Source organism: Vanessa tameamea, chromosome 19 (assembly GCF_037043105.1).
Source record: "Vanessa tameamea isolate UH-Manoa-2023 chromosome 19, ilVanTame1 primary haplotype, whole genome shotgun sequence".
NCBI classification, from domain to species: Eukaryota; Metazoa; Arthropoda; class Insecta; order Lepidoptera; family Nymphalidae; genus Vanessa; species Vanessa tameamea.
Window position 1 is genome coordinate 1,474,464 of NC_087327.1, and position 26,976 is coordinate 1,501,439.

A 26,976-nucleotide genomic window follows, 5' to 3' on the forward strand; every position below is an offset into this window, starting at 1 on the left:
AAAATATTTAAAGTACGTACAGGTATTTATTTATTGTTCAAGCGTCTACTAGATATAACGAGACACACTTGTCGACTTTCATACGAAAGCAAAATTATAATTAAAAAAAAAAAAACAACCAGACGATAAACCTACTAACTAACTATTCGCCTCGGATGGACATAAAAAATATTTCAATTCAAAACCCACTGCCAGATATATTTGGTCTAATTCACAAAATAGAAGAAAACATTATCTAAATTAAAAAAAATAAACTAAACGCAGCAAATCCCTGCATGACGCAAGATCATAGACAAAGATATCCCGATAAGTTGTCAAAAAAATACGTTAATAATTATTATGACTAAAAATGACCCGAAAAGGACTTATGAAAGCAAATCGACATCGATAAAAAAATCTGAACTAAATATCGAAAAAAAATCCAATTTCAGTGACAACATTAAAAATTAAACAACTATCAAGCCAATGTTACATCGCATGCCGATATCAACCTTATTACTCGCGTAGAGAATTCATATTCGCTTTTTATATCAATGAAGTTATTCTATTTTACAATTTAAAATGCATTCCTTACTACGTACGTAATAAGATCGGTAGTGGCATATGTTGTCATTATAATAGATATTTTCTAATCCCACATTTATAAAGACCCTAACGATCCGGAGCAGGTACAAAAGTATTTCTCTATTTACATGAGAGGAAATGAATCATTTACTTTGGATACAACTTAGAATCAAATTTGGTTTTACGAACGAATTATTATTAAGTTATTTAGATATTTAACAGACAATTTACTAATATTTTTTTTATAATTGAGATATTGTACCATTATTGATTTTAAGTTGTACTGAAATTATTGTTATATATAAATAACGCCAGATTGAAATGTCGACTAATTTCTACACATCCAGTAATTTTTAACGATGATTTTTAAGTACAAAGCGTTTCGAAGGCAAATATAATAATGACAAATTTTGAAACACCTAACGAGTACAAAAGCAATGAGTTCAACGAAGTACAATTCATTTTATTACCCATTTTAATCAGTTTCGTATTCACGACGACCCATAACTACGTTATTTATTCATTCCAATTTTTACGTATTCCAAATAATTTGTGAAATACATCGTAATAAATAGTAATTATTATTTTGTTTCTGTATTCATTTTCATATGGATTGTTTAAACAAAAAAAGTTAGAATAACCGTTTACTTTTTGTTTTTTTTTTTAACTTTATACAAAATGTTTTAAAGATATATTATTTTTTTAATTTAGTAAGGCATTGACCATTTTATTAAATCTCTCAATAGCATTTTACACAACACAAAGTTAATATATTACAAAAAAAAATCGCCACAAATATATTTGCCTAGTGAACACCAAACTTATAAAAAAAAATGGGTATTCCGTGAAGTGAATCGATTGTTATTAGTAAATGATGTCTTAAAACAAAGCATAATGTTAATGAGGTCCATTCAATAGGGCTACGTAGTCAAAACATGGAACTATGTACAAAAACTACTCGTACAGGTTATTCACGACAGAATTATTAGGATGGACTTATTTGAAATTATTCAACTGGCAACACTGACAATTAAACATTTCGCCCATCAAAAAAATACATATACTTATATTATATTTCATAGATTTCAGGATTGAATTATTATGAGAAAGAAAAGAAAACGAATATTACAACTAAAGTTTTATTCAAAGACTAACAGTGACTGGCCTAACTGAAATATAAGAAGGCTTTGTTATCTGTGAACTATCGCAGACTTATGGTTGTGGGTGGAAATATCAAATAACAATTTTCATTATAATCATAATGTTACATTTTTTGCGTTATTCGCATTTGTTTAATACAAACAAAAGTAACAACAAAATCTTTCTATTTATACATAAATTAAGATAATACATACAAATACGATTGAACTGAGCAATGTTCTCGTTTTGTATTTTCTATGATGTGACATTATTCATGAATTAATTTAATCATTGAAATGAACAATTTTCATTTAAATTATCTATTTTTTTAGAAATGTTATTAATAAATTAAAATATTATATTTTAATTGCCGCTCGTCTTAACGCTGCGTGAGTTCACAGATTATCAATACGGCTCAAACCGATATAGACAACACAAAATAAAGAGGTTCGAAATAAGTTCAAACTTTTTATTATTTATTTAAATCGAATCACTATATAACACATCTAGTATTATGACATCAATGTCAATTGAACAGAAAAAGGGATCAAATTTTTTAAATGAAACGTACACCGAAAATCTAATTACAGACTTTGATTTACAATTATTATACTATATTTTTTAAAACTATTGTACTAGGAAAAATTGTCCGGAAGAAATTAAAAATTTGTGCCGTATAGTGCCGCATTTTCCAATTAATAATTTCAGGTGAAACACTGCCGTGGATTGCATTGTAAGAAATAAAGACACATAACCTTATCTTAGGGAGAAAAAAATTTCGTCTATGACTCAATCCACAGCAGATAAGGCTAGAGTATTAAATATTAAAATTTCTTTATGCCTGGTTATTCCCCGGCTATGTTGTTGTCGCTTTAGCCTACCATAATCACTTATCTTTCTAGAGACAAGCATTTGTATGGTGATAGAAGCGGGATTTTTTACAAAGCGATTAAAATCTAACGACAATCGACATAGACGGAGAAACCAAACAAAACAGATTCGCATTCACACTGCATCCATTTCGAGACACGTTTATTTTATGTACAAAAACAAGTTGTCAAACACTCCGCAGTGTGAGTGCGGCTCTGTTTTATAACAACGCTCAAGTATATTCAGCCAAAAGTCCATTAGGATTGCATCTTTATCCGTTGGGAAATATATTTTGATTTACACAATAATGACGAATATACTTCAGCGGTTGCAAAAAAATATATGTTTGTTTTACAAAACGAAACTGCTTACGCTATTGAGGCTTAAAACTTTGCATACCAGAATATACTCTTAGACGTCACAACGACTTTTATGCATATGAAAGTCAAAAGTTCATAAAGATTACCAACGATTCAATTTAAAAAACTTTTACTACTTTTGGTCCATAATACAGATAAGAAATAGTATCGATGATTTTTTTTTTATCTGTGAATAAATCTCGAAACGATAAATTGAACTAATTTAATTTGATATATAGGAATTTATCTATCAAGAATAGAGATATGTTTTGTTAAGCGGAAGTTAATTACCGGCGATACAATTATCGTCGTCCTTGTGGCGAAGGTTTTAAGACTCAATACGTAAGGACCGGCATGGCGTTCTAGTTGGCGCCGAAGGCGTCCGCCAGCTCGGCTTGGCAGTCGAACTTCTCCGAGCTGTCGGTGTGGTCCGGGTAGAACTCCCTGTATATCTTGTCCAGCAGCGCTTGCCTGGAAACGATGTACGATCACGGTTAACACTTCGATCATTTACGCGTGGTATTGCAATTATCAATTTTGTAGTTACCACGCAGCTTACAACTTACTTATTGACTTACGTAGAGAAAATGTGTAAAAAAATTCTATACTTGTGTAAGGATATAATAATAATTTTAGTAGGTAAATAGTCACGGATTCTACCATTGAAACAAACTTTGTATATATCACCGTAGAATTGTAAATACCGTTAGATTATGATCTATCTCGCGAGATTATGAACCGCAACTTACAATTTACAATCTTTCGACAGCTATAAGTATTGCCCACTGTACAAGTGAACAGTAAGGTTTCTTATGAGCTATGAAAAATAAAATAAAGTTCTTTGACCTGAATATTATTTAATATAAAAAAACTTACTTAGCAGCGAGACCACCACCAGGTGGCAGACCGGGTATTTTCTCCTTCACGAGTTCTTTGAGGACGTGGGAGAAGTGGTTGGAAGTGTCCTCCTCTTGACCAGCGCTTTGCTCTAGCAGGACTGGAATAAAAATACAAAAATTTAAATGTACTGTATTGGAACACTGATTTTATTAGCAGTTGATGATGATGATAAATGTTGTGTTGCTTGCTTATACGCTTAAAACTATTATGAAATAAATTGAAATATTTTTGTATAAGTGAGTGTTAGCAACACTTCCTCGCTGACCGATAATTAAATTTTGGTATAATGCATTATTAAATGAAACTATCACCCATCATGACCCAAATCAATGACAAGAGTGAGGACAAAAAATAACTTCACCATTGAATTGATGCAATGATTGGTCGAGATCTTGAACTAATTTATGATATAATCATTATGAATTAGCAAAAAGTTACAACATGTTTCCATACAAATACAATACAGTATAACCACTTTAATAAGATCACGCTTAATACGATTTCTCGCATAATACGCCGCTTTACGCCAGTCCCTGCAACTTGAGACATATTTTCATACATTTCTTAACGCTTAATACGATTCGTCATCCCGTTTAATACGCCCGCGCTCAGCATACGCGTCCGCTCTGTGCATGATGCGATTCTAAACGTTGCAGCGGCATGGGAAGCAATTAAACCAGAAACCATTCAAAATTGTTTTAAGAAAGCAGGTTTCAGAAATAACGTGGTTGACGTCGTGTTGGAAGAAGAAGAACCCGAGATACTGCAGGGTTTTCCGGGATATTCTTCCATTGATGACAATGTAGCACCGTACGAAATTCAATCAATTGAAGATCTTATTGAGAATGTGAATAACACACAAAACGATGTAAATGATAATGATGAAGACGAAGATGAGTCAACTCCGGTTTTGTCAAACGCCCAGGCGTTATTAGCTATTAATGATTTAAGACGCTATGTTGCTTCTTTGGATGAAAGTGAAGACGCACTGCAAAAGTTGCATCATGTTGAAAATCTTTTAATTGCTAACGCATCGAAATCTTTCTGTCAAACCAAAATAAGTGATTATTTTAAATAATGTATTGAACGTACATACATTTGTTTGTAATTTAAAATAATAAGAACAAAATACATAATAATATGTAGTACGTTCGTTTTATTTTCCCGATCCCGCATAATACGCCTTCTCGCTTAGGACGCGTTTTTGGTGGGGTCCCTGAGAAATCGTTTTAAGCGGGTTATACTGTATTAGTATGAAAAGTTTAGTTTGATGATGAATTTTAGAACTTACGTAAATGTTTACTGATTTCGTTCGTATCTTTATACGAATATACGCTAAGCGAAGAGAGCTTGGACGGCATATATTATTACTAGTGTCGCCCGCGACTTCGCTCGCGTTTTAGGGGATTGCGTTTGATAGAGAAAGTCAAAAGCCTACGTCCATCATTGAGGCTCAAACTTGCTTCAAAGACAGCCAGACAAACTCAGTTTCGTATTTATAATATTATCAATACCTACTTTCGCTTTGATTATATTCAATTGATAATAATATAATACATATTTTTCTCTTTAAACGAAACGTGAAGTTTGTACTACAATTGAATGTATGACCGTTCAGGTAGAGATCAAGATTGAATTTCAAATTATATGATTCTAGAATCAGTACTGAAAACAAAATGGGTTCCAATAAGCCTTTTTATAGACAGGTCAACGCCATAGCGTAATATATGTATGAAAGGCAGACCGTACTTCCCCAATATTACTGGAAATGCAATCGAATAGTCGATACAGGCCTACGACCTCAACACCGTAACGCAGTACAATGTTTGTTCGACAAATTATATTTTCTGATAGTACTTACACGTACAATACAATTAAAATTGTATTTATTTTTGGTAAATATTATTAGTAACCTTTCATCAAAATGTGATTAGAGTAACTAAAATCAAAACAAACAAGCACACGTCTACACATTTAGATCATGATCTCCTGTCCGATTTCGGCCAGTACGGCTAACAGAAACTTCAGACTGGCAAACCGCGCAGGACATATTATAGTACACGATTCTGTGCGATACCACAAGTGCACTGTTTATTCCTTGATTCTAAATATACGATGGGTTGGCAATCAGACAATACCAATAAATACAAGCGCAGGACCAACGGCTTTACGTGAGTTCCGAGGCACGGGGGTGTGTGTATGTGTGTAAGCATCATACACTCTCGTGAATCTGTGCAGAAAACCCAAAACCTTATTTATGGTTTAAATCCTGACACCTTTAAATTTAAGACCTCGGAATTTGCGACCACTAAACCAATGAAGCAGTCAGTCGTATTCATAATATCAAATATGTTTATGCTAAATGTATTTACGCAGCGATTATTGATTTATATGATTCAGTTGCACGAGTCGCGGTGTGACATCAGAACATTCTCAGCATTATATCAATTGAATAATAAAAAATAAAACTTTGACCAAAACCATCATATTAATATTATTTTAATGAGGTAAACAGAGTTTAAACAGATATTTCAGAGAGTTTTATATATATATATTTTTTTTTTAAATTGTCTATCGCTATTTTGACACACACGTGTGTTTATGTCATAAATTATCCAGAGGAATTTACGACGTAACCTAACAGATTAGTAAATATATCTTAAAGCTGAAATTAATAAAGCGAAATTAGTGAAACTTTAATTCCATGACTGTATTTTTAAATAAGTTACGTATTATTTTTTTATTAAATTATAGTTTCTATACAATAAGATTATCATAGACAAAAGTCGAAATTTATCGACGAAGAATTTTAAATTATGATATGTATTACTGCAATACCAAAAATGTACCCATAGCTTGAGTTTTATATTATAATATTTTATAGTTGCGAAGAGCCATGGACATCTGTAATATACAAGTTATTTATTTATTGGAAAAGTTACACCATCAATTTATCACTAAGCACTTAAAATTAATATCTGACTTGGGTAACATACAAAGTGATACGTCTTTAAAGGTGTAAACAACATAAAAAAGTTGTAGCCAGATAAAATGATATACACAACAAATTACAAAAATCCATCTTAAGCAGAAAGAACCTAGTCGTGAAATGATCTACCCTAAATTGTATCTTGAAAATTACAGCGAATTATCCTTAGATTAGACCATCTCTACCTTCTATTAACGGCTTATATTTCAATTTAACACATACTATCTACCGATTATTATTCATATTCGTTGAATATCGCTCATCACAAATAAATAATGAAGCCCAAAGGCCGCGAAATATCGGGGCAGTGCAAACAATCAATAGAATATACCATAAATAGTTACTTCTCCGTAAACGAGCTCACATTTGGTTGCGCCGGTTTTCGATAAATCACATGCTCTTTGTGCGCTTTCATCAAAAATTCACGGTCGTGTAGTCAATACAATATCAATTGATGCAATACAAAATAAACTACGCACTGACGAGCAATCGTTTGCTTTATAATCACAGGTCGATGAATATTCTTAAACGTTGTTAATTACTTTGACAAAATAATTAACTGTATTTCTTTTGTCAACGAGCGATGCGAATATGAAATGCGCAATATCGATGTGGATTTTATTTACCACTAGCTGTGCCCGCGACTTCGTGCGCGTTTGAGTTTAACAAAAAAAAGCTATTGTTGTAGCCTAAGTTACTCCGTATTATATCAGCTATCTGCCGGTGAAACTCCCGTCAAAATCGATCCAACCGTTCCAGAGATTAGCCGGAACAAACAGACAGACAGACAAACCTTGTAAAAAATGTTATTTTGGTATATGTATCGTGTGTACATCCATATGCATTTAGTATAAAGCGGTTATTTTAATATTACAAACAGACACTCCAATTTTATTTTATGTATATAGATATAGGTACCGTGTATGTTTACTTTAACAATTAGTTCATTTTTGTCAATATAATAAGCAATCAGTTAACGTTATCAGTTATTGGTCGTTTTTATTAAATTAGTAAAATACCTCTCCGAATAAAATATTTTTATATCGCCTTATATTTTAGTAAATACATTTTTGAAAATTTAATAAAAATATAATATTAGAGTTTGATAACGTAAATTGAGCAAAAAAAATTTTTTTAATTTCGGTTTTACACACGTTAAACGGTACGACACTATCGGTATCTAAGGTATAGTCTATTCAAATTTCAAATTAAAGAAACAGTGAATGAATGAATGAATGAGAAACAAAATTGCGATTTACGTATTGCTAATAGCTCACCTATATACACTCTTAACATTTCTTGATGAATATATCTTTATTTATAATACAATACTATTCCACTTAACTACTTATATCCATTTTAATTTTATTTCCCAAGTTCTTTCGTTCGTTCGTTCTTTTTCCCTAAGCCATAATGAATATCAAAGGGTATTCGAGCTCGACGACCAATATCCCATCAATTCGATGTCAAATTATATTCATTTGGCATTTGTCATTTTGTGGTTGCAATATCCTAAGACTAGTCCATTCAAATAAGGAAATAAATCCCACACTTACAAATCACATACTTTATGAAAATCTAAGTAAAAATTACCTAAGTTTCGAAAACAAATACATACCCATAGAATAAAAGATTATTTGAGACTAGCGATTAAGTTTTATACCACAACCATAATACACTGGCCAAAAATCGTTACCAATTTTATGCAACTATGTATATGTAAGGAGTACAATCCCAGCATATCCTCGAAATAATTCATACAAGGATAACGAAATAAGGCAATCTACAATTTTCATTATCAATAATTAATGACTTAACGACCATTATCTGTAACAATGCATGGATATTTCACAGATATCGAAATAAAAAAAAAGATATATTTAAAATTTACATTAAGATATAAAACCTTATTTAGTTGTTATATTAAAACGTTTCAAGTGGGTGGCCTATTTCACGCAAAGAATCTATGTACCTACTACGTCTCATAATAGGGTCAGAAACGGGGCATCGCCCGAGGCGACTTAGTAGGATGTAGAATGCGCTAAGATGCACCGATGCTATTCCATTATAGAGCCCTAAGTTTTAAGATGAAATATTTATACATATTATTTTTTTCACATTTGAAAAATAATGGAATTTAGTGCAAATTTTAACAAACAAATTTTTGATTTATGCTTAAAGATACATTTTTAGTACAAGCACAATACAAGTATGATCATATGTAAATATAATATATACATCATTATTTATTTTAAAATAGTTTATTATATACCGAAATAACTTATTAAAACACCTATTGAATTCTTTTAATTATTAAAATTATATGGAAAATATAATTAAGGAACATCCCTCATTTCTCACTCCAGTTCCTGCAGATCTCTAAATCCGGCCCTGATGGCCTCGCTAAACTAACCTCTAACATAAGCCGTACATACCGGACATGTAAATATTTGACCAGACGAGACCGTCAAAAGAGAAACATATCCGGCTAAAACCTAGCAACCCCAAAGTCTAACATTCTCTATGCAACGTTTCTGAACTTAACGCAAAACTTCACTTATCTATTATTAATAAATAAAGATACATTAATCTGTTTATATGAAAATATTTATATGAAATATTTAAATCAAAGCCCTAAGTTTTGATTCATCTGTACTCCTTCTTCATTCGGATTTCTCTTTGACAGACAGACAGACAAACACTAATAATCTCTGTTTGAATGACGAAATAATTCAGGCGCAAAACCAGCTGATTACCTTAATGTCCAAACCACGAGTATAAAAAATAATAGTTGCTACTGAAAATCCGACACACAGACAGTAAAACTGAACAGCTCAGGACACTTAAAATCCCGATGTTCGAATCCAAAACCGAGTTAGTAGAATTAAAAGCCACTGGACAAACAAGCCATCTCAAAAAAACAAACATAAATTGTATATATAGTCCATTAGTATATCAATCGTGATACTATATTTGACATCAATTGAATGAAACCAAGCAACCAAATTGTAACTATGATAAATATAGAATTACTGGCTATCCGTCCCGACTTCATCCGAGTGAAATTAGAATTTTATTTACTTTCCGATCGCATCACCTACTGGGTACAATCTAAACCGCCCAGGAACCCACTCAAATACAGACTAAAAAAACATCTAATTCTATTCAACCGTTTGGCTTCGAGTTCAGTTACATACATACATACAGCAGATTTACATATATAAACATATAAAACCACAATGTGTATTTTTAGCTGATGAGCCTTGGACGTGATTGCTAAGTACGGTCGAACCCGTAATAATATTTTAAGTTATATTCTAATCATAAAATGCATCGATCAACCGATCGTTCATTTTCAACGAACCCATTCTTGTTTAGTCTACAAATAATTACTTAAAACTTGATAAGAGTCTGATAAGAACGTTGATTTATTATATAATTAAATAAAACATGTTATTTTATATTTATATTACTGATATTAATTCACGTACTGCTCAAGAATAAAGATGGCGCCATTTTACCGCACAATAACAGAGACACGTCTTTGACCAGGTATATTTTTTCGTTTCAAAATCAAAACGCAAGTAATCTCTTACGAGCACGTTTGGATCGTAATTTCACCTTCGTAAGCTACCACCCGTTCTGAATCTAGATAGAACTGGCAAGGAACAGTGTAGTTACACTTTTTCATCAATGAAAAAACATACACGTAATAATCATATAAAATTATTACGCATTTTATTATCTTGTATTAAATTTCAATGATGTCGAATACTAAATCTTTTTTATCTATGTAGGTAGTCGTTTATCGTATAATAAACTTTTTGGAACAAGAGTTTCAAATGTATTAATAAATGAACTAAGCTAAAAAAATTTAAATCGATTTTCCTTCCCGAATAAGGATGTGTCGAAAACCTAGTGTTACAAGTTTATCTTGTATATATGTTCTTAATAAATAAATAACAGAAATAGTATACCGCTCTATGTTTTAATATAATATAATAGCTCGCCCTGCCATTACATTTTTAGAAGTTTCTACTTCCAACCGTCTTCTCTTCTTAGTGAGAGTCTACGAGTTATTATGCTAACTTTAAAGTCAATGGGATCAATAATTTCACACATTCATGTGATAACTTAGTTGTATATCGCTTATTAATATCACAAATAGTTTTTTTTCATTTTGAATACTCACGCAAACAATACTACAGATTCGTAGATTAGATTTACTTTTAACGTTACGATTGGTAATAAATCCATTCGTACGCTCTTTTATTTAATTTTAGCCTTTATTATTAACATAACAAGACTTAAAATACAACTGACGAAACACAGGTCGTTATTCTGTGGCGATTTTTGAAACCTTACGACCTTGACGTAACCTTTATATAAGCGTTGTGACGTAAGGTTAAGCTAGTTTTATGTGAATATAATTAGATTAATATTAATTAAGCAACAGATCTACGAGTATTATAATATTATGCGTTCGTCTAAAATCCGTTGGTATGTTTGTTTTTATCGAATATAACGAGACGTAACCTACTAATTCGATGACTTTAAATACACTTTAAGAAAGATATACCTTTATTTTTTTTATATATTTATATTTATTTATTTTTTACTGTTTATGTGAAAGATATTATTAAACTGTAATTAAATGGTGATTTCGCTCATTTATATAGAGTTTACATGTCAAAATACTAAGGAGCGAACAGGTGCTGCAGAAAGACGTCCTTGTCTTTTTCGCTCAATTAATTTTAATTGTAAGTATTAAATAATAAAAAAATAATAGAACGACTCTATGTTTCGTTTCAATTTAACGATACTATAAAATTATATAAAATAAGTACATATTATACCTCTGTGAAATATTATTTTCCAAGTACCTATTTGTTTTTTTTTCTTTTTAATTTTGGGACTTTTATCCTATACAGTTACGTCAGTCCCATTGTCCCTTCATCCTTTTTGTTTAAATATATATAATATTAATAGCCATTAAATAGAATTCCAGGAGAATCCAAGCAGATTCTGATAAATGATCTGATAGAATACTCTGAACAAATCCAACATCGAACAAACATGCTTTTAAGAAAGTACCTATTTATAAATCAAATAACTAATTTAATTTCGTAATTGTCTTATGAGAATTAGACTTGAAGCTATGACAGTTTCAAAAAAGGAGACACTGTACCGAGGTAAGCGAGTAAGAAGTATTTCCCGAATTATTACTCTCACAAAACAAACCATCTTCTCAGAAATAAAAAGAATGTTTCTATGTATGTATGTTTCTCCCATACTTACTAAACTGCGTTACTAAACTGATCATCCGACTGTGATGAAATTTGGTTAGTTCCTATAGAAGTAGTGTAGACCCTTATTCTACCCCTGCGAAGCTGGGACGAGTATGACTACCCGTAGTTATTAAAAATATTACTTCTCAAATTATTTAAAAAGAGGAAATCTTACAAGGTAGAATACTAAGCGACACCGATTGCCCCAGCAGCTAAGCTAAACCTAATTATAAATAAAACCTAATTACATTACTTACGCTATAAATGAAACCTTATCTGTAAAAATCTGAATTAATATAATCACTGGAGATACATTTATTCTCTATTCAATCGAAACGTATGAGCAAACAGGGCTACCAATACCAAAGAAAAACTAAGAAACTTTTCTTATATAGTTTCATAATGATTTTGACAGTTGACAAGCAGTAGGTCACCTTTGAAAATTTTTTTTAATTGACTACTTGGCCTTAAATCAAGACGCATTGTTCAAATCCGTGTCTTGGGTAAAATCTACTAACAAAATGTCATTTTATCGCAATCGAATCGTAATCGTTGCCGTTGAACCGTAATCCAATTTTTTTAACGATCCAATTGCGGTTCGGTCGAAGTTAGGTCGGAATATAATCGAAGACATATATATAAATATCTATACTCTGTAGATACTCTAGTGCTCAATATAGCTGTGTTATTAGTGAATCGCATGATATACGTAAATCTAACCTTTGTTTATATTTTTTCCTACTAACATTTGAATAAGCTATAGTAGAATTTCGTCACGGTAGCAAACGAAAGCGATCCCGTGGCGACCGCCGACGAGACGGGGAGGGTACCGTTGATTTTTTTGTAGGTATACCGGTGTACCTGGACGCTCTCATCGTCCTGGGCTCCGGCGAGTCTCAAATACCCACCACTTCCACGTGGGGGAAACGTGTAACGCGTTTTACGAGCGAAAAAAAAAGGCTATAGTAGAATTGTCCCCTTGATCTAAATCGCACGTCAGGCCTGACCGTCCGCTGACAAATCGCAAATAGGATCGATAGAGAGAACTAGGATTACTCGATGCGTCATACGGCTTCGCTTCTTATATTAACGTGAAACGCTTCAACACATCATTCGATAATAAAACGTCGCAACGCGAGGACGTACCTAAGTTCATTGCTTTAACCCATATTTTCAAAATAAATAAAACTATATCAATACGCGATCAATAAATAAAACAGGATTTGGACTAAAGCAATGAAACGATTTATTTAATTTAAAACGAACTTTAATAATAAAATCGTAACAATGTAAATAACTCGCTTACAGTATTATATTTAAGTATAATAATATTTATTTATGAGTAAGAGATATATTCGTTTACTACGCTACACTACACAATATCACAAAGGTTAAATTGACGAAACAATGTCTTATAATGGGACATTATCTATCTTTTAAAGAGGAAATCACATAATTGTGACATTTAGACTTACCCCGTCTTAACCCAGGGAGTGCAAATAAAAAGCCGGAGCGCTTTGCTGAGTCTGAGAGGCCTCAGAAGGTCCCTTGAAAATATATTCTTTGTGCAAGGGGCACTGCTTGCACAAATGTGCTACTTGTGCTTAAGACGGGGCTGATCAAAGGGAACACACTGGCATAAACTATTACTCTAAGACTACTTCACAATATATTAGTTAAAATTTCATATATTACTGGTGTATTTAGCTAGTGTAAATATCTGTATAATACATAAAACTTAAGTTAAAAGGAAAATATTTTAAGCCTATTTTTTAATTCATTTTAATAAAATTATTTTCTTTAACTTTAAAATTATCATCATAAATATTAGATATATCATAAATTATAATAAAAATACCATATAAAGTAAAAAAAATAATACAATATTCATATATAGAATTGCAAAACGTCAATAATAAAAAAAATGCGACGGGCATAACATTTCAGATATTTTCACAAACTTATATTCACCAACGTTTGCCAACGATTTAAAAAAAAATCGTCTATTCACTATCTCAGCAATACTATTTAAAGTGCATTTAATACAGAACACACATAGAAAATAAAAACTAAAAATATATTACAATTGATACTATTTGTATATGGTAACATTTATACATTTGTACTAATTATGATTTGATTTATGTATGATTCAACTAAACAAATCTGATGGGAATATCGTCATGAGCTTACATTGATGCGATATGAATCATTCCATTATAATCTGATAGAAAATGCATGAAATTAATAATTTATCTATGCTACTTGTATTAGTAACGCGCAAAAATCATTTCAGTTTTTTTATTTTTTTTATTAGGCACAAATCGCTCCGACTTCGGACCTGTTTTATGAGAAAAGGTTATATAGTTTGAGTAAAGATTAGTATATTAACTATCTACTATTAAGAGTTTTCCTACTTTTTACCTATATGTATGTATGTTTTATGTATGTTAAATAATTATTCAAATTCGTATATGTATAATAATTAATTTAATTATTTTATTACCTAAATGTATCTTTGTATATCAGGTAAATTAAAAACTAATAATATCACGGAGGGAGTAATGTAATTATTATCTTATTATTAAATATATTTGTACTAAAATCGTTAGACTGTTTCAATATATTATATAAAAACTATACCTATTAAAAAAAGTTAGACAAGGTAAAAATGGTACGAAATTAAAGAGTAGGCATTTTGCTTGACATATCATAAGATCACGTGTAAACACGAATTACTTAATAATCTCAAAAGAGATTTTTTTTTTAATTTTGGTCACATATTTGACAATTATTTTATGGATTTAGGTAAACGACTAACTTGGCTGTATTTGAAATTATTTTCATAATTCTATTTTATCTATCTCAATAACAACCAAATAACGTACAAGTTGAACGCATTACCACCTTTGACTGCAAATAAGTCGGTAAAAACAACTCTTTTAAAGTACGATTACGTTACATACTTTTGAAGTGTCAATTTAAAAAATCAGTAAGAACTACAATGTCAAATAGTCGTTGCGTCTTTGTGCTTTAACGTCCTACGCAACTTTTAAGTTCGCGATATTTCGTTCGACCATTATTAAGCCCACTCGTAATAAAAGTATATTCACGAGGCTGAATTGAAAATGAGAAACAAGCGAATAGGAGCATTGTGGTCGGTATATTTATTAAGATTCGCTTCGAACGCTACGAGACCCTAACGTTCTGTCGAGAATTATTATTACTTAGTAACTTCAATATCACGTGATTAAATTTACTGGTGTACATACTTTTAACTATGGCTACGCTATATGACTAATATGATATCATGTTAATTCAACTTCTGTACGCTTTGATCTTTTAAATTACCCAACGGATTTTAATGGGGTTTTCATCAATGTACAGTGTTCTAGGTATAATACATGCATATTATACTACAGAAAAGCCGAGAATTTCAACATTCCTAGTCCGAAAAGTATCTAGATTTCTTCTTTTTATATCTGTTCTTTAATCTAAAAGTAATAACGATAAAATATACAAACCAAACGGTGATACGGAACCCACAGGACACGAGTACGACTCGCGTTAAGCTGGTCATTAAATTTAAAATAAATACATAAGTGTCCTATGTTTTATTTCAGTGTATAAGAGAATAGATCTGCTCATCCGAGAAGACGCATCCCTTCACGTTAAATTATCTTTATATTACATATATGTACACTTATATAATACGTTTGCGGACAGGCATATGGGCCACCCGATAATAAACGGTCACCTCCGCCTATATATATTGGCGCTGTAAGAAACAACAACCATCCCTTACATCACACCAATGAACCACCCACCTTGGAAGCTAAGATGTTATGCACTAAGTACTTCTGTTGGGCGGTCGAATACATATAAATTATAATAAGTCATTAGACTTAAAAATCAAAGTTCAAACAACTACGGTTTCAAGGTATAACAAAAAATAAACGAACCTCTAAGAAGTTGTAATAAAACATCGCGTGTCGTGGAAACTACTAAACAAAACGCTTAGAGGCGATATTGTTTACGTGACAACAGTTTTGTATATAGTCTATTTCAATAGAAATCGTACAAGCTATAAACGTGACGATAACCATTCCTCGGTGATGATAATCGAAGACGCTAACATTTTTCCTAACTTGATTACTACCGACCTTTAATATATTATATAACACAAGATAATATCCTCATGACCGAATTATGTGCACTGCCTAGCCAACTGCACCAGGGATATTATATTGAATAAGTGTGTGTGTCTATGTGCAAACATATCCCTCGAATATATTTCAATTCCCTCATTCTCTTATTTCTATGAAATGACATTAACACGACCGGAGAGTTCGGGCGCAAGAACGTCTATAAATTCTTGTATCCGTAGCACACAGTACTTATTTCCTTGACTTTAGTTTTAATACAACAATAATCAAGTAAGATTATATCCATTATTTTTTTTTTCTTTTATGTATCTCTCGGCTCACTTTCGTATACTTGGTCACGTGACATATGTATGTCTATTTAATGGATTTTGGTTTTTCCGGCGACCACATTTGTCAATCAATGCCGGTTTAACTTGCCGCTAACTGTATAGTTTGGAGCTATTAACTACATTTTCAAAATGATATTTAATAAATTCGAGCTGACTTCGATTTTTGAAAAATTCTTAATTCTTACAAATCTGTTGAAATCGACTACACAGAACTATATCGACTTGATAAAGAATTCGCCGGATTCATTTTAAAGTAACATACCGAAGTAATAATAAACCTTAACTTCGTTACTATATCTAAGATACGGTTCCATGTAAAAAGAAATGAAATACAACGATAACAATAACAATAAAACGTATTAACTATGTACATTAAAAAAAAATAAAGAAAACCGCGTCAAATTCAGCGACAGACGATTAAAGTAAAACCTTTTTGCATCCGAAACGTAACATATAGAATCATTGCCATCGACCTTGAAATAGTACTCAAAAGACTGACGAAACATTTGAATAATATTAATCACCGCAAGTCCCTAGAGTTGACGCACACATGTGAAACTTATACTAACACAAAGGCAGGTGCAGAGCCCATAACTCGAACTTGCGAAGCGTGAACTACATATCTTCTACAAATATTAGTTATTGACGACACATAGCATGCAAAGCTGTCATACGATAAACTATATCATGCAATAATTACACAAAAGCATCGATATTTTACTATACGTAAGTATAGAATAAAATGTATGGATGTTAAAAAGTATTTCTATTATATTTTCAACTACTTTTGAACATACACGAGAACATTGACAATTCTGTCAATATAATAAAAAATAATTACGTGACAAGAGCTTTCCAGATACGGAAGGATTATCCAATTTTATAGGCTATCTTCCTGGTTCCCTACTAAGAGTATCTTTGTTGATAAAGAACATCAGATCTGGAGGTCCATTCTACTTACTTATAACGGTAATGATACGTTCGCGAATATATTCCGATCCAACTTCAACTATTCCTCATCAAAATTAATTTAATCGAATCTGAGAACTAATTATACTTATCTATATCGAGTACGATACGATCTCAAATATATTTCGATTCAAATTTCATCAAACCTCAACTGGTTGCGTTTGTAGAATACGTACTCGGCTAAACGACAAAGATCCCGTTTCGAATCGATTTCGATAAATTGACAAATTTTGGTCTAGACCTGCGAGGCCGTTAAATGACATTAAAAAGTTAAATGGACAAATGGACAATTTGGCGGAATGTACCCACTATATATATATATATGCCCTTTAAGGGTAACAGTATATACCCTTTAAGCGTGTTATTCTTGACCCTTTTATACTTCTCATCCCTTATACCGAACACAAATATTAACCGAAGCATGACTTGACAGTAGAGTGACTAAAGTGATACGTATTCCCTAGAAGACCATTAAGCCTTACATCATCAGTAAAAGGACAATATCAATAATTTTAATGACGGATATGCAAAGATTAGCTAATAATAGGATTAATGTAACTTTACCTATAAATATTACTAAACAAGGAAAAATCCTGACGACCCATTAAAATACGCTATTTTATTATATTACAAACAAACCTCCTTGTTATTTATAACAATGATCACGTAATTTTTATGGTAAAGAATCAATGTTATGGTAATAAATCTATGTTTCGTACAATGTCGTTCTTTACCATAGTGAAATTCTTACTTTTTGTTTTTAATGACGTTTGGTCAAGGTGCATGTCAAAATATTACGACATAATATTAATTATTCAATAATGGTAACCTTTTTTAAAAATTTTTATTAATAATTTTGAATCGATGATAATATTTTGATAATGTGAATCCAATTAAAATTTAAAATAAATAATTTGGCACATACAACATTTTAAATTCAAATAACTGCCATGCTATTCGATTTATTATTCTAAGTTTCATCTTATATACATAAACTATATTTAATAAATTTAACCTTGAATTTGTGTACACAAGTGAAAGAGTATTTAAAATTATTTCGATAATAATTTTCAACAAATTACTCCAACGGTAAATTCGGTGCCATTTTTAATTATCAAGGATATTATCGATTTTAAAAATCGATTAATATCGTTATAAATATTCAATGTTTATTTTTCCGAAATTACAGTTTACTTTTCAATCATTACACGAATATCGTATTAAAGAATTAACGATCGTTTCAGAGATCGTATACCGATAAAATTGATTATATTTTTTTTATCACAATATGAATCACCGCGGCAAACAAAGCACTTTTAAGGCAACTTCTTTATTTATTATTTACTTTAGAGTATGTAAAAATATTGTTTAATTTTTTTACTTACGACATATTGTACTTGTTAAACAAAGCAAACGAAGAAGATATCAAATCTCAACATTTATGTTTAACCTATTTTAATGTTTTGTATCAATAATTCGATTAGCAATAATACCGTTAATATATAACTCTTATATTATTTATAATCTATCATATTGATAACCGTGGTAAAATTTATAATTATGTTAAAATATTAATTTATCACTAGCAATTTACTTTCACCTACAGTGACTTAGGACATACAATATTACATATTGTATTGCTCAAAGGATTTAAACATACCTGGGCATACACAGAGATAGTATTTTTCTCAACAGAGCTATATAAACTTCATATTCCTAAATCACATTAAATTGATTAAATATCGCAAACCTACGAGAAAAATTCGATTATTGTGCCAACAGAGCAAAACAACTACTATGGATATTAACCCTGCACCTCGCTACCACTATTCCTATCGTCGTCTGTCTGTCTGTCTGTCGGTGTTTGGGCGCAGGCATGCAGTAGAGAGTAATAGCAACCTGTGAGCCGTTGTCGAAGCGTCTCGTCCAGTTCCCGGTCAGCTCTTTGAGCTTCAGGATCCGGCTTCGGTGCAGCTGGGAACACCACCAGAACAATGCTCATGTTATCTTTGCTTCCCTGAAAAGGTAATGACTTGATTAGCTGTTTTCTCGTAACACAAAAAAAAATAGTGCTAAGGGGAATTGAGTATTAAAAATATATGAAATACATAAAAATTAAATAGATACGAAAAAAATAATGATTACTAAAGTTCAATTGATGTAATGTATCAATGAAAATTTAATAGAAAAATAATAATAAATCTAACTGTATACTCAACGTCGAGGAAGAATGAGTGACATCAAAGTTATTGAAGAGACATTATGAATGAATGCTTTGTTATTGTACAAATGTAGACTTAAAAGAATGACACAATTTCTTCTATTGAATGAAAGCAATACCCTATTGTTTTGTATCATATGTGTATAAACTTGTAATTATAATTAATAATAAAAATAAAAATATAAATTTAAAAAAACCTTAATAAATTTTATACAGCTGCTTTAAATTAAACAATGGTATCTTATTTTAATCACAAATCAATTACGACAGAAAGAGAGAAGTTGGTGTATAACTAAACAACCGCTAAACAAATTGTTTTTAAGTAAGGCTGTTAGTACCTTAAATAAAAATTAACACTTGTTGGTTTATATTCTGATTCAACATATACTTCTTATTGGATGTGGAATTTTAACAACATCTAATACAACAATACACTTTTCATCTTCTTTTACGTCTGCCTCAATGCTCATGTCAAAATCAGGTATTATTAACAAATAACATAATGATAAAAACATAAAATATTATCATATGACAATATTCTCCGTGGTATTTTTTTAAACTATAATTTATATAATCAAGTCTAATCCCATTATAGTTAAATAACTTAGTAATATTAGCTTCACTCACTCAATTTTAATAATTATTTGCCTAAGACATATTTATAGATCATGTAATTCTTCATTACAATCATGACGGACTATTTGTAAAACAAATTTATAATTGAAAAAAAGATCAATCCTTTATTATTGGCTAATTATTAAAATATAAGCAATTTCTAGCTTCTTCTATGGTATTGGATCTTTTTTTAGTAGATAAGTAGATTTTTTATAAAAATAAATATTATTAAATAACCGAAATAATTACTTCTCCAAGATATCAAGTTGCATTTCAAGCCAAATTATTGAATACTAATTAGTATTCAACTTATTGCATAAACAAGTAATCATTTTCCAGTATAAGTGTAGAATATTTTTGTCTTCCATTGCTGTGTGCATTCTATAATTTAATATGAATATCTACACATTTAATAAGGAAGACTTTCTGTTGTCTCACAATACCATTGATTTACTGCGAGGCTAACAAGATTAAAACCTTGAATTAATAAATATATGATATATATGTAGTAAACAAACTGTGGCCATTGTAATAGCATATTAAGTTACAGTTTTAGTATTTACCTTATAAAGACATGTGTCAATGACCTGATTAGTGATTGCCACAAGGTCATCCGTGAGCTGAAGTAATGAGTGCACGTATGCGCACAGAGCCTTGTTGCTCATCACGTCCCATACACCATCACAGGCCAGCACCAGAAACTCGTCTTCGGAATCGAGCCTTTCGTGCACAGACACCTCAGGTTCTGGCGAAACAAGCTGTTCGCAAGGTCCGCGACCCATTACCTTCTTGTACTCGTAGTCGCCTAATGCTCGCGACACTGCCAAACTGCCGTTCACACGCTGTATCATAACAGAACCACCCGCTTGCACTATACGAGACTTTTCCGAAGGCAATTCCGGCTTGTGGTCTCGTGTAGCAAATATTGGAGCTCCGTTTCGTGCCAGAACTGCTCGAGAATCGCCACAATTTGCTATATATATCTGCTTAGGCGACACGAATGCACACACTGCTGTCGATCCCGATTTCTCTTCACCATTCGAAAGCTCGGGCAACTCTCGCATCTTCTTGTCGAGGTCGAGAAAACCGGCGCGGATTGCCTCCGTTATATCATCACGCCGAAACTCTTCAGTTTGTAAGATACTCTCGAGCAAATTATCTGCACAGTGAGCTGACACCCGTGCACCCGCATGGCCATCAAAAACGGCAAAATACGACCAGTCCGATAAAGTTCCGTTTAGAGTGAGTTGCGCGTGGTGAGCATCCTCCATCTCCACGCGCCAGCCTTGCATCGACGCCACGCCATAGCGAAGACCGTTACCTTCTCCGTTCTCGTTATATTTCTTAGTCTCGGGCTTATTTAAAAAGGCCCCCATGCTGAGTCCCGCTGTATTGTTTCGCTATTCGCACATAGTATCCACACCATCAGGCACTCGAAAAAACGTCGCGGCAGATAACGTTAAAGGCAAGTAAAAGCATCACTGGATCTAAGATACGATCTCGTCTCACAGGTAAATTATAAATTTGTTACACTGAATTGTTATTGGCACAGTTTTGATCGGTCCAGGTTATGATTTTGCAGTTTATTCTGCTTCTACGTAATTTGTAATGCTATGATGTTGCGTCGAACTCGGTGACAAATGGTGCTCTCTACGAAATCGTAAAACGAAAAAGCAACTCAAAAGAATGAATGGCGGACATAAATAGTAATTGTCTATGACTGGTTTTCAATAAAAAAGTATATATATACTTAAGTTCTAAAGAATATGTGTAAAAGGTTAACGAAATAAAAACTTGTCGTCCATGAAAACAGAAACTTTTAAAAGTACGTCCTTAAATTTGTTAAATTATTTTTTTATTAATTTACGCTTGTATAAAATAAGCTTTACGCCAAAAATAAGATTATTATGGTGTTACTCAGGATATTTTTTTAGAATTTATCTCGTTAGAGCCATACGATTGTTAAATTTTCTATCAAATTCTTGTCATGTATTTGCATTTTGTAGAAGAAGCAACGGATTATATATGTTTTTCAACCGAAGTTAGGGAAAAAAAACGATAAATGACTAGAGATGTAGATAAAAATAAAAATGAAACTCGAAACATAGACAACTCACATTTTCCAATACCAAATCTATTTTCACATAGACAAAATTTGACATAACAAGTAAATTTTTGCTTTATAGGTTATATTACTATTTGAGGTTATGTTATGTTAAAGCTATGATAAAATTAAATATAACAAAACGCCGCATCGGTTAAGCGATTGATAAAATAAAATGTTGTAATTATTACTTAAGTAACTTAAAGAACGAAAAACAAGTGATAACCTTTATTATACAACAATGTTCAGAAGTGTTATGTTAAAATGGTAAGTATATTTATATTATTTTCATTAATTAAGTATCAAAATACATATATTAATAATGTTAACCTTTTTATGCACATTTAAGATTGATATTATATTTAATTTTTACAAGGTTGCCATTGAAACATTTTAAAAATGAATATTTTCTGCAAGCAGCGGAGACTGGAAAAGATTATACAAAAATACTCTGGAATAATAAAAGACACCTTTCAGTTTCGAGCATTAGTTTCAAGAAAAGAAAATCTTCAGAAGAGAAGGTTAGAGAAATTAATAATTAGTCAATAAATTTTATATTAAACATTTAAAAAACTATTTACATAGCAAGTATATTATAAATAAATAATAATTATTATTATTGTAGGCTGTCGAAAATCAAGGGAAAAGAGTAATCAGATATGCACCGAAAGCAGGTACTGAGGTTGTGGGCATTTGGCGTAACATGACTGTACAGGAGATTGCAAATGTGTTGAAAAAAGATGTTGGTTTGTATATATAATAATTTAATATTTGGATACATACACTGAAATCACAACACAAAAAGACTATGACTAAATAATTTTAAATTCAAATATTCCGTTATACATAAAACAAATAAAATAGTTTAGAGAGAATAGAATATTTATATATATATTTAATAATAAAAAAAAATTAATTACTATTGTAGTTATTATACACATAATTATATGTTAAATGAAAATAATTTTAGTATTTAAATTTGTATACGTAATTAATGTACATATTTCAACTTATAAATACTAGATGGCGTTATGTCAAATTGTAGATAATTCTAAATCGCGATGGCAAGATTCGCTAATTGTTTGCATATAGCATTTGGGATTTTTTTGAATAAATATGGTTACCAGTGGCACCTAATAGTTTTATTAGTAAAACGTTAGTAAAGTGGAGCATCCTTGGGATTGACTGAGCTAGTTGTTCATGGTCCTTCGAGCCGGATAGTGTCTCATCAGACCTAACCAGGAGGAAAGTGCAAGTCTTCGGTTACGGAGCAAGGTGGATCGCCGCTACAACCGCAAGTTTGACGGCTGAACCTTTGCTGCTGCTGGCGAGTACCTAGGAGCGGTACTGTCAAGAATACATCGACGTAGTTGCCCAGGACCTTACTGAGACCCAGTGAAGTCAACGCGCTACGAGCTACCGGGAGTGAGTGGTGGTCATCGGAGCCCTACTACTCCAAAGGGAAGCAGGAAGTTTGGAATTCACATCAATGTATTGTGGATAGAGTGAAGTAAATATAAAAAGTGAAACTGTGAGTACATTTAAAATTACATTAATTTGAAAAAAGAAGATATAAACTCAGAAATATTTTATGAATTTACTTAGTATTTAATAAATTTAGAAAAAATTGTATATTTTACTTAGAATAATTTTACAAAAATATAATGTACTAGGAATCCATGTTCGATTTCAGTTTGAGCTATTGTAATACTAAAACACTTAGAAATAATTTATTTTTAGTTTATTAAAATGGAATCTCTAATCAACTTTCAATATGATTTATGTTCGCGTATGTGTAAATCAAGGTTGAATTTTAAGAAAAGCCCTAAAGACCGGTTAACAAAGGCTTATATAGAAGGAAAGTTAGAGGCTATTGATCAATTGTGGCTTGAATTCTTATGTGGTCATAAGGATTTAATGAGAAATTACGAACCTAAAATTTTAAATTCTTCAAATTATGTAACGTCTGATAAATATAATGAAACTGAGGAAATTTATTTGGAATACAAATGTGAATTAAAGTCTAAGTTGGTAGAATTTAATATGACACAATGTGGAAGTGGAGCTGACAATGTAAGCACAAGAGCTGCTCAGGTGAAATTACCCAAAATTAATATTCCTACCTTTTCAGGAGTTTACTCAGAATGGGCCTCTTTTAAAGATCTTTTCAAATCATTAATAACTCAAAATGTATCCTTAGATAATGTACAAAAGTTACATTATTTGAAGGGACATCTTGCGGGTGAAGCGGAGCAACTCTTGAGGCATATGCCAATTCAAGAGTCTAATTTTGAAAGGTGCTGGCAGTTACTAGAGGAAAGGTATAACAATAAAAAATACATCTGCCACCATGTTTTGAAACGACTCTTTAGCCAAAAGAATATATCATTCGAGTCGGCGAATGCATTAAAAGATTTAGTTAACACCACTAATGATTGCCTAGTTACTCTCAAAAATCTGGGCATAAATGTAAATAGCTGGGATGTTTTAATAATTCATATCCTTACTTTGAAATTGGACCCAGAGTCTCGACGTCAGTGGGAGTTTAGTGTATCATCAAATATTTCGTCAGACGAACTTCCCACTTATACCCAATTTAAAGAATTTTTAACAAATAGATTTCGCGCTATCGAGTTTTTGGGCCCGGTTTCAAAACCAGAAAACAAATTTCAAAATAATTGTAAAGTAAAAACACTTCATGTTGCAAGTTCTGTAACATGTCCGTTCTGTTCGGAAGGTCATAAATTAAGTAAATGTAAAATGTTCCATAAAGAAACTGTTGAATCTCGTCGAAAATTTGTTTATGACAATAATGTTTGCTTCAATTGTTTGGGAAGCAATCACTCTGCCAAGGAGTGTCGGACACCTGTTAGGTGTAGTATTTGCAAGCGGATTCATCATTCGCTATTGCATCCTAAGGGTGCTAATTCATCTGAGGTAAACAAGACTGAGTGTGTTGTTAATTCTTCAGAAGGTACCACAACCTCATCTTCGAATGCCTCTCCATCATCCTTTATGGTGTCTTGTGTTGCAGCCGGTAAGAAACAACAACAAGTGCTACTTGCCACGGCTTTAGTCAAGGCTATTTGTAGGAATGGTAATGAGTACAGCATTCGGGCGCTCCTAGACCAGGGGTCGCAGGCTTCATTTGTAACCGAATCTACGGTACAATATTTGGGTTTAAAGAAAACTGTTTTCACCAGTCAGATAGCAGGGCTGGGAGGAAATAAGGCAATAGTTTCTAAGACTATGGTCACAATGGAAATAAAGTCTCGGTACAAACCAGATTTTAAAATTTTAATAAAAGCACACGTGTTAAAGAATATAACCTCTCTCTTGTCAACTAGAAGAGTGGAAGCCAAAGAATGGCAGGAACTTGAAGGTTTAATGCTAGCTGATCCGGAGTACTTTAATTCAAATCATATCGATCTTCTCTTGGGTGCGGACGTATATGGAGCAATTCTGCAGGAGGGTATGAAGAAAAATCCAGAAGGAACGCTGATAGCACAAGCAACCAGTCTCGGCTGGATTCTGTCCGGTACTGTAAGCTGCAACATCAAGCCCTCATCTCGTATAAGCGTAATGCATTGCTGCGAAAGTGAGGATTTATTGAAGAAATTTTGGGAACTTGAATCAGATGTTCCGAAACAAAAATCCAGCATGTTTACAGAGGAAGAAAGGCTTTGCGAAGAACTTTTCACTCAGACCACCAAAAGAGATCCCAATGGGCGGTATATAGTTCGGCTGCCTTTCAAAAATGGATATCCCGAAGTCACAGGATCTAGAGACATAGCCGAAAAACGTCTTAAATCGCTAGAAGTCAAGTTCAGCAAGGACCCGATTCTGAAAACAAAATATCAGGAGGTAATAAGTGAATATCTTAAGCTGGATCACATGGAAGAAGTACCACCAGAAGATATAAATAATCCTAAGGCTATATACTTACCACATCACGCCGTTATCAGAAATGATAAAGAAACTACGAAGGTCAGAATTGTTTATGATGCCTCCTGCAAAGGCAAAAACAACCTATCACTCAATGATCAGTTGTTGGTTGGACCTACCTTACAGCCAGAGTTGCGGCATATAATCATGCAGTGGAGGTGTTCACCAATTTGTATGTCAGCTGACATCGTAAAGATGTATCGACAGGTTAAAGTGGAAAGGCAAGATGCAGATTGTCAGAGAATACTGTGGAGAAATAATAAAAACGAGCCTATAAAATATTATAGGCATACTCGAGTTACTTTTGGCACATCTTCTGCTCCATATCTAGCAGTAAAGGCTCTTCAACAAGTTGCTCGTGATCATAGTACTGATTATCCATTGGCAGTTGAAAGAGTGTTCAACGATTTTTATGTAGATGATTTTATGACAGGAGTTCAAACCTGCGAAGAAGGTAAACAAGTATTTTTGGAAATGAACGAACTATTGGGAAAAGCAGGGTTTTCATTACAAAAGT

General features: G+C 32.1%; 3 protein-coding genes across 4 annotated transcripts in view; 2 read left to right on the forward strand and 1 right to left on the reverse strand.

Annotated features, from left to right (window-relative positions):
• Positions 1-26,976, forward strand: part of LOC113397049 (translation initiation factor IF-2, mitochondrial) — a 57,989-nt gene that overhangs the window by 20,779 nt on the left and 10,234 nt on the right. The window contains exons 2-4 of the mRNA XM_026635193.2: positions 22,597-22,781; positions 22,891-23,035; positions 23,140-23,260. Of these exons, the coding sequence (XP_026490978.2) occupies positions 22,756-22,781; positions 22,891-23,035; positions 23,140-23,260 (292 nt within the window). The 5' untranslated portion in view covers positions 22,597-22,755. The remainder of the gene's footprint in view (positions 1-22,596; positions 22,782-22,890; positions 23,036-23,139; positions 23,261-26,976) is intronic.
• Alph (alphabet) lies at positions 7-22,127 on the reverse strand. Of its 2 annotated transcripts, XR_010309444.1 has the most exons (5): positions 20,974-22,127; positions 19,474-19,591; positions 3,810-3,930; positions 673-3,404; positions 7-573 (listed from the first exon to the last, which is right to left on the reverse strand). XR_010309444.1 is itself a non-coding variant. In XM_026635241.2 (4 exons), exons 1-4 carry the CDS (start codon positions 21,784-21,786, stop codon positions 3,296-3,298), a joined length of 1,161 nt encoding a protein of 386 aa, XP_026491026.1. In that variant the 5' UTR covers positions 21,787-22,127; the 3' UTR covers positions 7-3,295. The 2 variants fall into 2 exon arrangements, 1 of the variants encoding a protein (XP_026491026.1); XM_026635241.2 differs by having other exon boundaries at positions 7-3,404.
• Positions 24,203-26,671, forward strand: LOC135193817 (uncharacterized). The gene is made up of 2 exons (XM_064217859.1): positions 24,203-26,619; positions 26,667-26,671. Exons 1-2 carry the CDS (start codon positions 24,264-24,266, stop codon positions 26,669-26,671), a joined length of 2,361 nt encoding a protein of 786 aa, XP_064073929.1. The 5' UTR covers positions 24,203-24,263.

Coding starts and splice junctions, on each gene's coding strand:
- Alph (XM_026635241.2), bottom strand. CDS start 21,786: ATGGGGGCCTTTTTAAATAAGCCCGAGACTAAGAAATATAACGAGAAC. Junction 3,931..19,473: donor GCTTCGACAACGGCTCACAG/GTTGCTATTACT, acceptor TTTTTATTCCAG/TCCTGCTAGAGCAAAGCGCT. Junction 3,405..3,809: donor GGTGGTGGTCTCGCTGCTAA/GTAAGTTTTTTT, acceptor CATCGTTTCCAG/GCAAGCGCTGCTGGACAAGA.
- LOC135193817 (XM_064217859.1), top strand. CDS start 24,264: ATGGAATCTCTAATCAACTTTCAATATGATTTATGTTCGCGTATGTGT.